This window comes from Balaenoptera acutorostrata, chromosome 3 (assembly GCF_949987535.1).
Source record: "Balaenoptera acutorostrata chromosome 3, mBalAcu1.1, whole genome shotgun sequence".
NCBI classification, from domain to species: Eukaryota; Metazoa; Chordata; class Mammalia; order Artiodactyla; family Balaenopteridae; genus Balaenoptera; species Balaenoptera acutorostrata.
In genome coordinates this window covers 170,440,169-170,453,199 of record NC_080066.1, presented here as the reverse complement: position 1 = coordinate 170,453,199, position 13,031 = coordinate 170,440,169, and the positions used below count along the sequence as shown (strand labels likewise).

General features: G+C 41.3%; 1 protein-coding gene across 34 annotated transcripts in view; it reads left to right on the top strand.

Moving 5' to 3' along the window:
• LOC130707593 (EF-hand calcium-binding domain-containing protein 11-like) overlaps positions 1-13,031 on the top strand; it is a 215,245-nt gene that overhangs the window by 4,862 nt on the left and 197,352 nt on the right. For 31 of the 34 annotated variants that reach the window (XR_009007494.1, XR_009007492.1, XR_009007486.1 and 28 more), the window contains exon 4: positions 12,686-12,787. The exons of the other annotated variants lie outside the window; for them this stretch is intronic. Coding sequence is in view for 22 of the 31 variants with exons in the window: in XM_057542835.1 (XP_057398818.1) it covers positions 12,686-12,787 (102 nt within the window). In the remaining 9 variants the exon portion in view is untranslated. The remainder of the gene's footprint in view (positions 1-12,685; positions 12,788-13,031) is intronic. 34 annotated transcript variants of the gene reach the window in all.

Sequence of the window (13,031 nt, the reverse complement as noted above, 5' to 3'; positions counted from 1 at the left end):
AATAAGTTTGAGAGTCATCAGCGTTTGGATGGTTTTGAAGCCATGGGAGTGGATGAGACCCCTTGAGGGAGAGACTGAGACCCGTAGGAACTATAACCATTAAAAGTCAAGTAGGGGATGAAGAGACGGCAAAGGAGGCTTAGGAGGGGCAGAGGGGCCAGAGGAAAATCAAGAGTATTTGATCAAAAGCCAAGAGAAGTGACTATTCCAAGGAAGAGGTTTGGTCAACAGTGTCCAATGCTGTTGAAAGGTTAAGTAGCAAAAGAACTGAAGAGGATCCGTGGAGCTGGCAACCCGGGGGTGTCAGGTGATTTTAGGAAGAGCAGTGTCATTACGTGATGGGAGCAGAGGCCAGGCTGCAGTGGTTTGAAGATAAAGGGAAAGTGGCAAAGTGACAATGTGAGTAGATAAGTCTTTCAGTGGGTCCAGTAGCTGTGGATCAAGAGCTGTTTGCTTTGCTTTTGTTTGCTTTTTTTTGGAACACAAAGAAGATGTTTCTAAGCTTAGCAGAATGATCTAGTGAAGAGGGAAGAGGCAAATGAGACAGAGAGATAACTACCTATTGTTTGAGGAGATAGGGTCCAGAGCATGCTGAATTGGCTTTTCAAAAATTACTTTTTGGGGGGATGTAATTTAAGGCTTACGGAAAGTTGCAAAATAAAAATAGTACAGAGAATAGCTGTATACCCTTTAGCCAGATTCACTTACTGTTCATATTTTACCCCATCTACCTTCTCTTCTGCACTTTCTGCCTCTTCTCCATCCTGTCGCTGAGCTGTTCATAACCACAGCACACCCATCATAAGTTTATATTGACACTTGTCTTTATCTGCTTTACCATCTATATTGCAATGTTGTCACTTGATCTAATTATGTCCTTATTAGCATCTTTCCTCATTTAATACAGGAATTAGTCCTTGGTATCATGTCTCTTTAGCCTCTTTTAATCTGGGATATTTCTATAGACTTTTTTTTTTTTTTTTTTTTGCCTTTTTACAACATTGTTATTTTTTTTTTTTTTTTTTTTTTTTTTTTATTTATTTTATTTTTGGCTGTGTTGGGTCTTCGGTTCGTGCGAGGGCTTTCTCCAGTTGCGGCAAGCGGGGGCCACTCTTCATCGCGGTGCGGGGACCGCTCTTCATCGCGGTGCGCGGGCCTTTCTCTATCGCGGCCCCTCCCGTCGCGGGGCACAGGCTCCAGACGCGCAGGCTCAGCAATTGTGGCTCACGGGCCCAGCTGCTCCGTGGCATGTGGGATCTTCCCAGACCAGGGCTCGAACCCGTGTCCCCTGCATTAGCAGGCAGATTCTCAACCACTGCGCCACCAGGGAAGCCCCAACATTGTTATTTTTGAGGAAATAGCCCACCCCTCATGGTTTCCTTTTTTTAGGAACAGCCCTCATCTTGTGTTTGCATGGCGTTTCTCTGTAAGTAGGTTGAGGTTAAGCACCCTCAGCCAGAATCCCATTTGGGTGATATGTCCCTCTCAGGGCGCCACATCTGGAGGCACACGATGTCTGTCTGTCTCTCGTAGATACTAATTTTATCACCGGTCAAGACGTTGTCGGATTTCTCCATTGTATTATTTCTCTTTATATTTTCTTCCCTTGCAACTAATCAGCAGCCTGTGGAGAGACACGTTCGACGTTGCAGATATTCTGCTTCTCATCACAATTTCCGCCTGGATTTGGTATCCATTTGTGATTCTTGTCTGATCCAGTTTTTGCTGTATGATTGCAAAGTAATGATTTTATGATCCCAGTGCCTCTTTCAGTTAGCCCTTGGCATTTTTACTATAAGCAAGAGACTTCCCGTCTTCTTGATTGATCAGTCCATCTCTCTTTTATCAGTATGGACTCATAAATTTGTATGTTTTTAATGATTTATAATTCATTACTATACTTAGTTATTTTAGTGCTCCACTTACCACAGATTTGGCCATTGAGTGCCTCCTTGAGCTGGCTCCTGTGTCCTTTAGACTGGCTTGACTTTTTTCTTTTTAAAAATCTTTTTATGTATAAATTTTGGGTTTACAGAAGAGTTTACTAGATTATTTTTTGGATACAGGTTTGGTATCACATATTAAACATGACTTTTCAAACAATATTATTGCTAGGAGAAGGTGTTTTTGACATAACTCCCTAACTTGATGGAATTTCCCCAGGCTTTAAATTTCATGTTAAAAATTTTCACACTTTCAAAGTATTCAAATGTTGTTTCTTTGCTGTTCAGTTTAGGTTGCAACTTCTTGGTGAAGCCTTCCTTACATATTTTCTCTGGGTTTCTATGTGAATATTCCAGTCTATAAAGATTTCTGTCTTCTGGCAGAAGGATTTCCTGCATTTTTTGCATTGTTAGGGTTTCTCTCCTTTAGGAGTCCCCTGAGAGTCAGTGAGTGATTCTGTCTGGATGCATGTCTTACGCTGCTCTTGTTTATGTAGCGTTTCTACATAAATACGTGTAGTTTGCCAAAAGCACTCTCAAATTCATTATTCCCGGAGATTTTCTCCCTTATGTGTGTTCTTTGGTTCTGAATTAGGGATTTGACTTCACACGGAAGGTTTTCTTTCCTTAACCAGTTCTTTGATGTACCGACAGGTGTTATTCTGGAAGAAAGGTTACCCACGTTCTTTACAGGTGTAGTGAGTTCTCTGATGTAAAGGTTGACTTCCGAAAAAACCTTCCACATTCAATATCCTGAGTTTTCCCCCCATGTGTATTATATCACATTTAGTAAGATATGATTTACACGCATGTGTTACATTCGTATGGTTTCTCTATGGGTCACTTGATGTACATTGAAGGGTAAATTCTGGCAGAAGGTTTTCCCACCTTCATTACATTCTAAAGGTTTCTCTTGAGTGTGAGTGCTCTGATATAAAGTGAGGACTGGTCTGTGGCAAAAGGATCTTCCAAGTATGCCGTTGTTAGTTTCCTCCCCTGCTTTTTCTTTTTTTCTGATGTTTGAGAGAGGGTTGACTTGAGGCTGGAGATGTTTTGTAAATTTCATGAAACATTTCCTCTCTTTCCTGAGTTCTCTAATGCTTGGATTTGGACTTCCTGAAGAAACAGTTCTCACATTTTTGCAGTCATGGAGCTTCCTTTTAATATTAGTTCTGATGTACATTAAAGCTTTAGGTTTTGAACGAGGTTCTCTACATTCCCTTCATGTGGCCTATCTCACACCTGAGTTCTCTTATGTATAAGGAAGACTGCCTTATTATGGGACATTTTCTCGAATTCATAATAGTCTAAGGATTGCTTCAGAACTGGAGTTTTTGATGCTGAAAGTAGGCTTCCCTATGAGGGCTTTCCGACTTTGGTGATGTGCTCCAGGACCTGCTCCCGTATGCACGTCCCTTGCATTTAATATCAGGGATATTATAGGTACTCTCACATCCACTTCCCCATCAGATCATTAGGATGCTTCCTGTCACAGCATCTTTTCCTAATACTTAATTTTTAAGTATATTTCAAAAGGTTACAAAGTAAATTAGTCATCTGAGAAATTCAAGGGAAGATTGGGTTGGAGGAACGAGATCAAAGTGTAGGTGCTTAGTACCTTGCTCCAAAATTACTGTGAAAGGGGTTTCCTTAGTCTACAAGCTTCCAGGCTTTTCCCTTCCTCTTCTGGTCCTGATATCAACAGCAGATTAACTTTCTCAAAGCATCACTTTCTTCATGATTAAAGGAGTAGACTTAGCTTCAATTCATGTCCCCTTGAAAGGGGAGACTCAAGACCACAGACATCCCAGGGAAAGAGTAAAATAGCCATCTTAGCAAGAAGTCACTGCTGAACTCTGAATGCTGCTAACATAAAATTTTTTCATTAGGACTGTTAGTAGTGAACCAATTTCAGACCAGCTCCTTCTTTTCTCCCTTTCAGTGACATGAGTCACATTTACATGTTATTTTTCTTACAGGAAGAGAGTTTATACACAGATTATTTTACCAAATATATTATCTCTCTCCTTAATGTTTTGATCTTGAAGAACTGAAAGGTTGGCCTTGGCTTTCTGGGAGCTATTTATTCAGGTAATCAACTTCCCAAAGTTCTTCTGAGTAGCTGTGACTTGGGAATTCTCCCACTAGGTGTAGCTCTTCTTACATCCAGACAAGGTTGTGCCACATCTCCAGCATGCAACCCCAAAGGACCCTCCACACAGAGCCCATTTGCTGCCCAGCTTCCTGGGGGAAGGTCCAGACTCACATCCTGGATTGAGCCTGACAGGGCAGAGCCCTGACGATGCACACATTTCATACAGTACCTAAACCTGGATGCCCAGACCCTGCTTCCCAAGGTCTCTCTAAAAGGTGGGTCGTTTCTGTAGAGGTTCCTTGTGAAAATTAAAAAGAGTGAAAAGTTAAGACAAAGCCATTAGAAGAGTAGGATGTCTCAGGGAAAGTCACACTGGGAGAATTTGAGGGCAGCCAGAATGAGTAGCAAAAAGGTGTTAATGACATTTTTTTTTTTTTTTTTTTTTTTTTTTTTTTTTGGCTGTGTTGGGTCTTCGGTTCATGCGAGGGCTTTCTCTGGTTACGGCAAGTGGGGGCCACTCTTCATCGCGGTGCGGGGACCGCTCTTCATCGCGGTGCGCGGGCCTCTCACTATCGTGGCCTCTCTTGTTGCGGGGCACAGGCTCCAGACGCGCAGGCTCAGTAGTTGTGGCTCACGGGCCCAGCTGCTCCGTGGCATGTGGGATCTTCCCAGACCAGGGCTCGAACCCGTGTCCCCTGCATTAGCAGGCAGATTCTCAACCACTGCGCCACCAGGGAAGCCCGTTAATGACATTTTTAATGCCTGTAACTTAACAAGCACTTGAGTATCAGCAAAAACTGTTTAGGCACCAGGAACAAGGAATTATATTAATGGGAGAAAAAAAAAAAATCAAGCCACTTGTTTAAGGAAGCAGCAGATCAGTGTTGGCATTGGTTCCAATACACACTATTGCTACCTAATTTTAGAGGGTTTTATTTCTGTTCTCTAAGGGTATAGAACATTTCATATCTCCTCTAACTATAGAAAATGAAAGAAGTTTGCAACTAGAAGAGCCTAGAAAACAGTCATATATTTCCTTTTTTAAAATGAGGAAACTGAGCTCCAGAGAGGAATAAAAAATCTTAATCCTGGCATTTGATGGTTCTTTATTGGTTTATAAGATACTTTTACATGTGTTACAGTATTTATTATTATTATAGATAATAATTATAGCTTTGATTCCTTGAGTGTTTACCATGTGCAGACTCTGTGATGAGTATTATGCATGGATTGTTAAATTTAATACAACTCTATGTTAGGTTTGTCCCATTTTATAAGTTAAAACAATCCTGAAGCTTAGAGAGGTTAAGTAATCTGTGCAGGGTGGCCCAGCTAGCTAGTAAGTAGCAGACCACAGTCGTGTAATCTCCAAGCTTACCCTCTCAACCATTTGATAAACCCTTCCCTTGAGGTTAATAGTGTCATGGATCATATTGATGGAGCTGAGGCCAGTCTTCATTGTCCTGGGAACTTAATGAATGAGTTGAAATCAGGAGTGGGTCAGTACACAAAAGACAAATCACAAGGTTCTGTGCAGCCGCTAGAGGTTGATGTCAAATTTGGTTCCGAGCTACTGAGTGTCCAGATCAAATAGGGAATCACAACCAAGTGCAGATGTCAGCACCCACACCACAGAAACTCCTTTTCCAGAGAGACATAGTTTTCCCCGATGTGGGATGTTTCCCGCACGATGTCTCATGGAGGAGAGACTAATAAGTGGACACTGACGTCCACAAACTGTTCAATAAATACAGTAGTGAATGAAGTCTGTAAGGCCGTTTCTTGTACTTTCTTCAGCATAGGCCAGTGGTTTAATGCCAAACGTGTCTGGGCAGTTCTATGAAGGGCAAGACCATGTGTGATCTCAGATGGTTTGACTTCATTGTGGGATAAATCGTAGAGCATTTTATATGAATAACAACAGCTAAGATTTATAAGACTTTTGCTTAATCTGCCCAATGCACATCGCCCCACTGCATTCTCACACAGCTGTCTGCGTGTTTTTATCCCAGAGCTATATAAAATATGCTTGAGGGAAAAAACCAGAACAAAGTATATCAGAATTTTGTTTCCACTGGGTGATTAGATCATGCTTTTTTCTCCCCTTTCTTTCTGTTTTTTTATATTGTTGCCCTTTCAACACACTGAACATATTTTACTTTCATACTTAGAAAAAAAAAAGCTTTCCAGGAGCTTACTTTTAACCTGCAACTTTAAACAATGGAAAAATCAAGAGATTGATTCATTACAGTGGTGATGATAGACTGTTTGACTCAGTCATGCTATCCAGGGTCAGTTTAATTGGAAAATAATTTGTGAATGATGAGGTTAATGGCTTTTATTTATTGCTATCTTGGCTGAGTTGTTTTGAGCCGGATAGTTGACTATAAAAGTATTCTTTTCCTAAATTTAAATGTCTGTTTTCTAGTCTTTTAAGTTATATTGTAAACACATTTTTTGTATTTGTTTTGTGTATATTTTGTTGTTTTGGGCTCCTACCTAAGGAACTGAGGCCACGGTATAGCAGGTGTAGCAGGCTGCTGTTTGACTTCAGATTTCAGTTGACCTCTTCATTTCTATCATCAGGAAACACATACACATTATACTTATCTTGAAATCATAGGACCATTTTGTGGTATCACCCACAGATATTCCCTTCTCAATTAATGTATTTTAATTCCCCATTTAAAGATGATGAGTAAGTTTTCTTGTAGGGGTAAAAAAGAATTAGGAGACACTGACCTAAAGACACTTTTTAAGAATGTCATATGTGATAGGGAAGATGAAAGAAGTATCGTCACTTCTGTGATGGCCAGATGTCACACGAACACAATAGAGAAGAAAACCTCTAAGAGTTTCGAAGGGAGCGGCACTCCCTTCCTGCCCGAGGTGTGGGCCAGAGCCGGATGTGGAAGGCTGGGTGGGGTTTGCAAAAGGTGGAGAAGCAAAGAGGAGAACAGGGCGAATGAATGAAGGCAGATGCCAGCTGTGAGCTTGTCCTCCGGCTCCTGGTGCTCCCTGGGCTCTGCTGGTGCCAGCGTGGATGCAGAGCTCCGTGCCAATTTAGACTTCCCCGCGCGGTCCACGCCCGTGCAAACGTTGCCTGTCATGTCCTGGAGACTTTGCTGAGGTGTCTGTTCATGGTCCAGAGGAGGGGCTTTATCACTCACCCTCCATCACAGGTCCGCACTTTCTCCTCCTCCGTAGGGGCTCTTTCTGCATGCTAGCCCTGTGGGGTTTCTCCTACAGACCCCCTACCCCCAAGCGTCTCACCCTCTTCTCTCAGATCCCTGCCCCCCGTTTTACAGCGCGCCCTCTTGCTGGTCCCCCTTTCAGATTTGCAGGCCCAAAGTGCTCCTCAGCTGTCCCTGTGTTGGTATCAAGTCCTGCCGGAAAGGGAACCCCCGGCCCCCCACGGAGTGGTGCTTTCTTCTCCCACTGCCGCAGGGAGTGCGGTGCGCTGCAAGCCAGCTGACCCGCAGCGAGCAGCCCTGACGGAAGCTGGGAGTTGGAGAGGGGGAGATTTAAGGACCAGTTTACCTGGAAGGAAGAGTGAAACTTTAAACTCCAGAATAAGGGATCGGCGCTTTGCACTGCTAACGCTGAGGAACCTTTGAAGGGTTATGAGCAGCAGATGTGCATCATAAAAAAAGATAACGATTCCCGTCCACGTTTGGTAGGAATAAGGTTTCGTTGGTTCAGATTTCTCTATTCTGCTGTAACCTGTTTTTACTCTTCCTCATTTCCCTCCCAATGATAGAGTAAAACTTGCTTTCTTCCATTAAGGTGGATTCTTTTCTCTTCCTGCCCCTACTCTTATGCGTGTAGCTGGAAGAAAATATTAGCCCTCTGAATTTACTTACCCATCTTACTGTGACAACTCACTGCTCTTGATGCCACGAAAGCCCTTCTGTCCTTACAATCTTTTTATGCAAACACATTCTATCCTTTTTTTTTTTTTCCCTGCATGGTCTCCAAAAGTCATAATCTGAATTTTATTTCTCAAACTAGAAAAGGCTTGCATTATACCTTTTAAAAGGCCACTTAATCCTTTTAAGCCCTCATTTTTAGGCATTTTCAATCCCTGGAAAAATTAATAGATGGCCCAATGACTGTGAGCCCTCTCTTTTCTACTAAATCCAGGACCAGACTTCCAGTCTAAAAAACTTGGCATTTTTATTATTTTCTCCTTCATTCTCCCAGGTTTATTGCAGTTTCTAATTTAAGCTCACTGCGATAGCCAGAAACTAGATGACTACATTTTCAAGAGGATTTCTCTCTACGCACTGACCCTAAAGCTTAGAACTGTGAGCCACAAAACAAAACAAAAGAAAACAACTTTCAAGGAAAAATTTATATAGTTTTGTTGGACTTTTTGAATATATCCACCCCTGTGGTGAAAGATGATTACCTTCCTAGGAAATTGCTTAAAAACAAAAAAGGGGGAAAAGATAAGACTTCTCTATATGATATACCTGTATCACATGTATTAAGTAGATTGGAAAGTAAAAAGTATATATATTCATTATAGAACATGAAGAGTCCATTTTGCCAAGAGTAGTTTATAAAATGGAAGGGAGTGCTTTCCGTGATATGGAAAATGCACAGACTTGCAGAGTCTGGAAGGATTCCGTAAAGATCGTTGGCCCCAATGGCCTTTGAGGCATGATCCTCAGTCCTGTGTCCTGTGGGGGGCACTTCTAGAGGCGCTGCTGGAGAGGGAACGGTGAGGAGCCCACCTCACTCCAAACCGAATAGCTTTGCCTTCATCTCTACACACTGGGCGTTCCTGATTTAGAAAGAAGAACCTTTCCTACAGCTAAAACAAAGTAAGAAAACTACTGGTAGAGTCCAGCTACCCGGGCAGTTTCTGAACACCTTCTGTAGATTAATAACGAACACAGATAAACACATAGGTCTGCGTGGTTCCTGTGGTGATCCCAACGTGTAGCTACAGCAAAGTGTGTTTAGGTAACTTTCATTACTAGAACAGTTTACAGAGAAGACCCAGCCTCGTATTTGGAATTAGAATGTTCTGAACATACTTTCACTCCAGGGGTGGACACAGGTAATGCATTTCTCATTGGGTATGAAATGTGGTGGCAGTAGAATTATGGAAAGTCTTTGTGAAGTGGTAATTTTAGGTTTGAATATGGTGACAGCAGGTGGAGCTAGTAGTAGGAACTCTATTTCTAGGCCATTTAAACAGCAGTAAAACATATAAAATTACATTAATGTGTTTGCATTACAGAGCTGTAGGAATAGCAAACCTTTATGCCTTGGCTTTGGAAAGTGATCATACTACTACAACATGAGAGCTCAGCTGAATGGAAACTTCTCTATCCTTTTTAGAAAAGGGACTTGCATGGTATTGAATGCATTTGTATGTGTTGCCATCGAAGATTAAGACAAGAGGATGGGGATGGGGCAGTGAGATATGTTTATGTGGTTTGATATTGACTTTAAAAAATAAGGTAAAAAAAAAAAAATAAATAAATAAAAAAATAAAAAATAAGGTATACGAGCCTGTGGGAAAATAGTGTGAATGAACTTGATTACATAACTAGAGTTATTTGTATTATTAGATGGTTTCTTCTTTTTAAGTGGTAATAAACATATAGTTGAAATCCACATATATTTTCTCCTAGGAAACACTAAAGAACATGTGCTTTTTATCCCCCAAGATTATGAAATAAAGACCTGACTACTTTATAGCCCCAAATACGGATGAGTTTTCTGAATATGTGGTTTAAAATATATCATTCACCACTCATGCACTTTTTGTTTTCTTGTGAATCTGAATGACACATTGAACCACGGAACTGTGCTTCTTTTCTTATCGTTTCCTGAAATCAGATGCAATTAAATGAAGAGCAAATATTATGCATGCATTTCCTTTTCCTCTGAATTTTGTTTGTTTTTTTACTGTATCATAGGTATTAAGAAATTGGGGTTTCTAAAATGACGATTTTGCTGGCTATGTGAATAAATAGGGACCTACTTTTTGGCATTAATTTACAGAGTTATAAGAGCATTTAAAACACATTTTAATGCTTTTTGCTGAAAACTAGAAATAACGTCTTCCTATGCTTTTATTTACTTATTCAACAAACATGTGAGGAACGCCTCCTACAAGCAGGTATCTTACTAAACACTGTGGATAAAATTTGACAGCAGACAATCCTTTCCCTCGGTGTGTCTCAGGCAGACGTGTGGCCAAATAGTTACCATGGGACCCGATGAGAACGGAGCTGCATCGCTCCACATCCTCCACTGCCATGGGGGAAAATGCTCCAGACGCTAATTCCGTACAATGTGTATTTATTGAGCACATGCCAAGCACTCTGGAAGGTGCCAGGAGATATGCCTGTTGCTGCTTTCTTGACTTTTGCTCTTGGTTGTCTCCAAAGCATCAAACAGCTAACATCTCCAAATTGCAACTCCATCTCAGCACCGCCCCCATCCTGCTTCCCCTCGTCTTTCTCATCTCTTTAAATGACTCCTCAAACCACCTAGTACTCAAGCCAGAACCTAGGGCTTATTCTTGACATCTTCTTTCTCATGCACCACGTCTAGCCCTCCATCTTTTCTGCAGTATGTCTGGAACCTTCCACTGCCCTCCGTTTGCACTGCCCGCACCCTCGTGACCACATCTCTTGCCAGTAGGATCCTAACGAGTCTCCTTTTTTATATTTTGCTTTCTCCCCAGTCCTTTTTCAAAACAATAGCCAGAGAGATCTTTCCAAAATCTAGATCAGATCATGTCACTTCTCAGTTCCAACTTTATTGACTTCCTATTGCAACTGAAATAAAAATCAAATTATTTCCTGTGGCCCACGAGGGGCTGTGCGTTCGGGCCCCTGCCCACCTCACCAACGCCGTCTTCACCGCATTCGAGCCACTGTGGCCTGTTTTCACTTCTCCCACTTCCCACCCCATGGCCTTGGCACATGCTCTTTCCACGGCCTGGAATGCTCTTCTTCCCACCTTTAGCCAGTTGGTATCTTCTCATCATTTAGGGCTTAGCCTAAATATTACCTCCTCTGTGAGATCTCTCCTTCACCAGAGTCTGCTCTACAGGAGGATTTCTGTGACGTGTTTTATACCCTCCTGTTTTCCCCTTGTTGCACACGCCACAGTTTGTAATTATGTGTACGTTTGTAATTGAACCTGTATCATCACCGTCTCCGTCACTAGACCAGTGGCTCCCTTGGCACTGGAATCGTATGTGTTCTCTTTTCCCCTCTATTCCCAGAGCTTAATGCAGTGCCTGGCACCCAGTGGGTCCTAAAGAGTTGTAAGAGAATCGTTTAAATACATAAAGATAGATGGACTTTTTAAATTTCTAAATCTTTAACGACAAATAAGAAAACTGTGGAAAATTAAGAATACTATTTTCTACTTTTTAAAAAACCATTGGAACTATTTCGGGAAATGTGTATAGTTCAGTATACCTCACCAAAATATTCCCTTTTGGAAAGGGTGCAAGTTCTTAAAAATTAGCACGTGGTTATTGTGTGATTTGGGGCTTTTTTTTTTTTTTTTAACAACTTTGCAGTTTTTTTTTTTAAGATTATTTATTTATTTATTTATTTATTTATGGCTGTGTTGGGTCTTCGTTTCTGTGCAAGGGCTTTCTCTAATTGCGGCAAGCGGGGGCCACTCTTCATTGCGGTGCGCGGGCCTCTCACTATCGCGGCCTCTCTTGTTGCGGAGCACAGGCTCCAGACGCGCAGGCTCAGTAATTGTGGCTCACGGGCCCAGTTGCTCCGCGGCATGTGGGATCTTCCCAGACCAGGGCTCGAACCCGTGTCCCCTGCATTGGCAGGCAGACTCTCAACCACTGTGCCACCAGGGAAGCCCTGGGGCTATTTTTAAAACAGTGATACATTTTTAAATGGAAATCCTGACATATAAAAACGAACTGCTCTTTTCATATATTTAGGGCTCAGTTCACTAGAATGTTTAAATTCTTGGCTGCACTCTTTAAACCTACTACAAAGATCACATTAGAATTCATTTTAATAGACATTGTAAGCACAGTATCCAATCTCATATGATCACGCTGGGCTCTTTTATTATGAGAATCACAGGAAGCAGAGCCTGAGGCTGCAGAACAGTCATGGGGCGTACCTAAGGCTGGGGACAGTGCCAACGCTATTGTTTATGGAATGTTCTCTCCACTTTTATCTGCGGTATGCAATTGGTATTGACTTTTGAGAAACTACTTCTTCGCCCTGATCTCCCAGCTGGAAAAAAACCTGTCGTAATGACATCTGGCTAGGAAAAAAGGGATCAAAGACGCATAAGGAAAGAAAATTATGAGACCTTATTTTATAAGTAGTTTCGGGCCTGTCTGTTAGATCTGTCAGAGAGAAGAGTGTCATACTTTTTCGAGGTCATCATCTTTTATCCCCGGGAAGAGCTCAGTGAGCTCCGAAAGTGTCTACCCTTTCTGCCGTCGATTGCTAATGTGGAGTCTACTTAGCTTTTTAAGAAAATGTCTTTTCGACTTTAGAGATCTTTATGAATAAATACTACTCACCAAAATTAAGATAACATTTGTTTGTGGTAGTATCATTTTCCATTTATGTTTTGTTTCCTTCTTAAAGAGAAAGACAGTAAATTGGTTTTTTCCAACTTTTAGGGATATTACTTAAGGAGTTTTTAGACATTGTAAGGAAAAAGAAGGAAGCTCAACTATATTGGAATGAAATAAGACACATCTTCACAGCTTTTGACAGGCACTGTAAGTATCTTTAAAGTGTTTTGATATAAAAAATGGCTATCAAGGAACTGTGAATGGGAACATATACTCAGTAACTAAAATAATATACTTGGAAGGTTATTTTATTATATTCATTAGCTATTACCTTAGATGTTGGTGTACATTTTTTTTCTCCATCACAATCTTAAATTCTTGACATTTACGATGGGTGAAATAATATCTACAGTTATATAATTGTACAATACTTATGATTTGCCTGCAATGT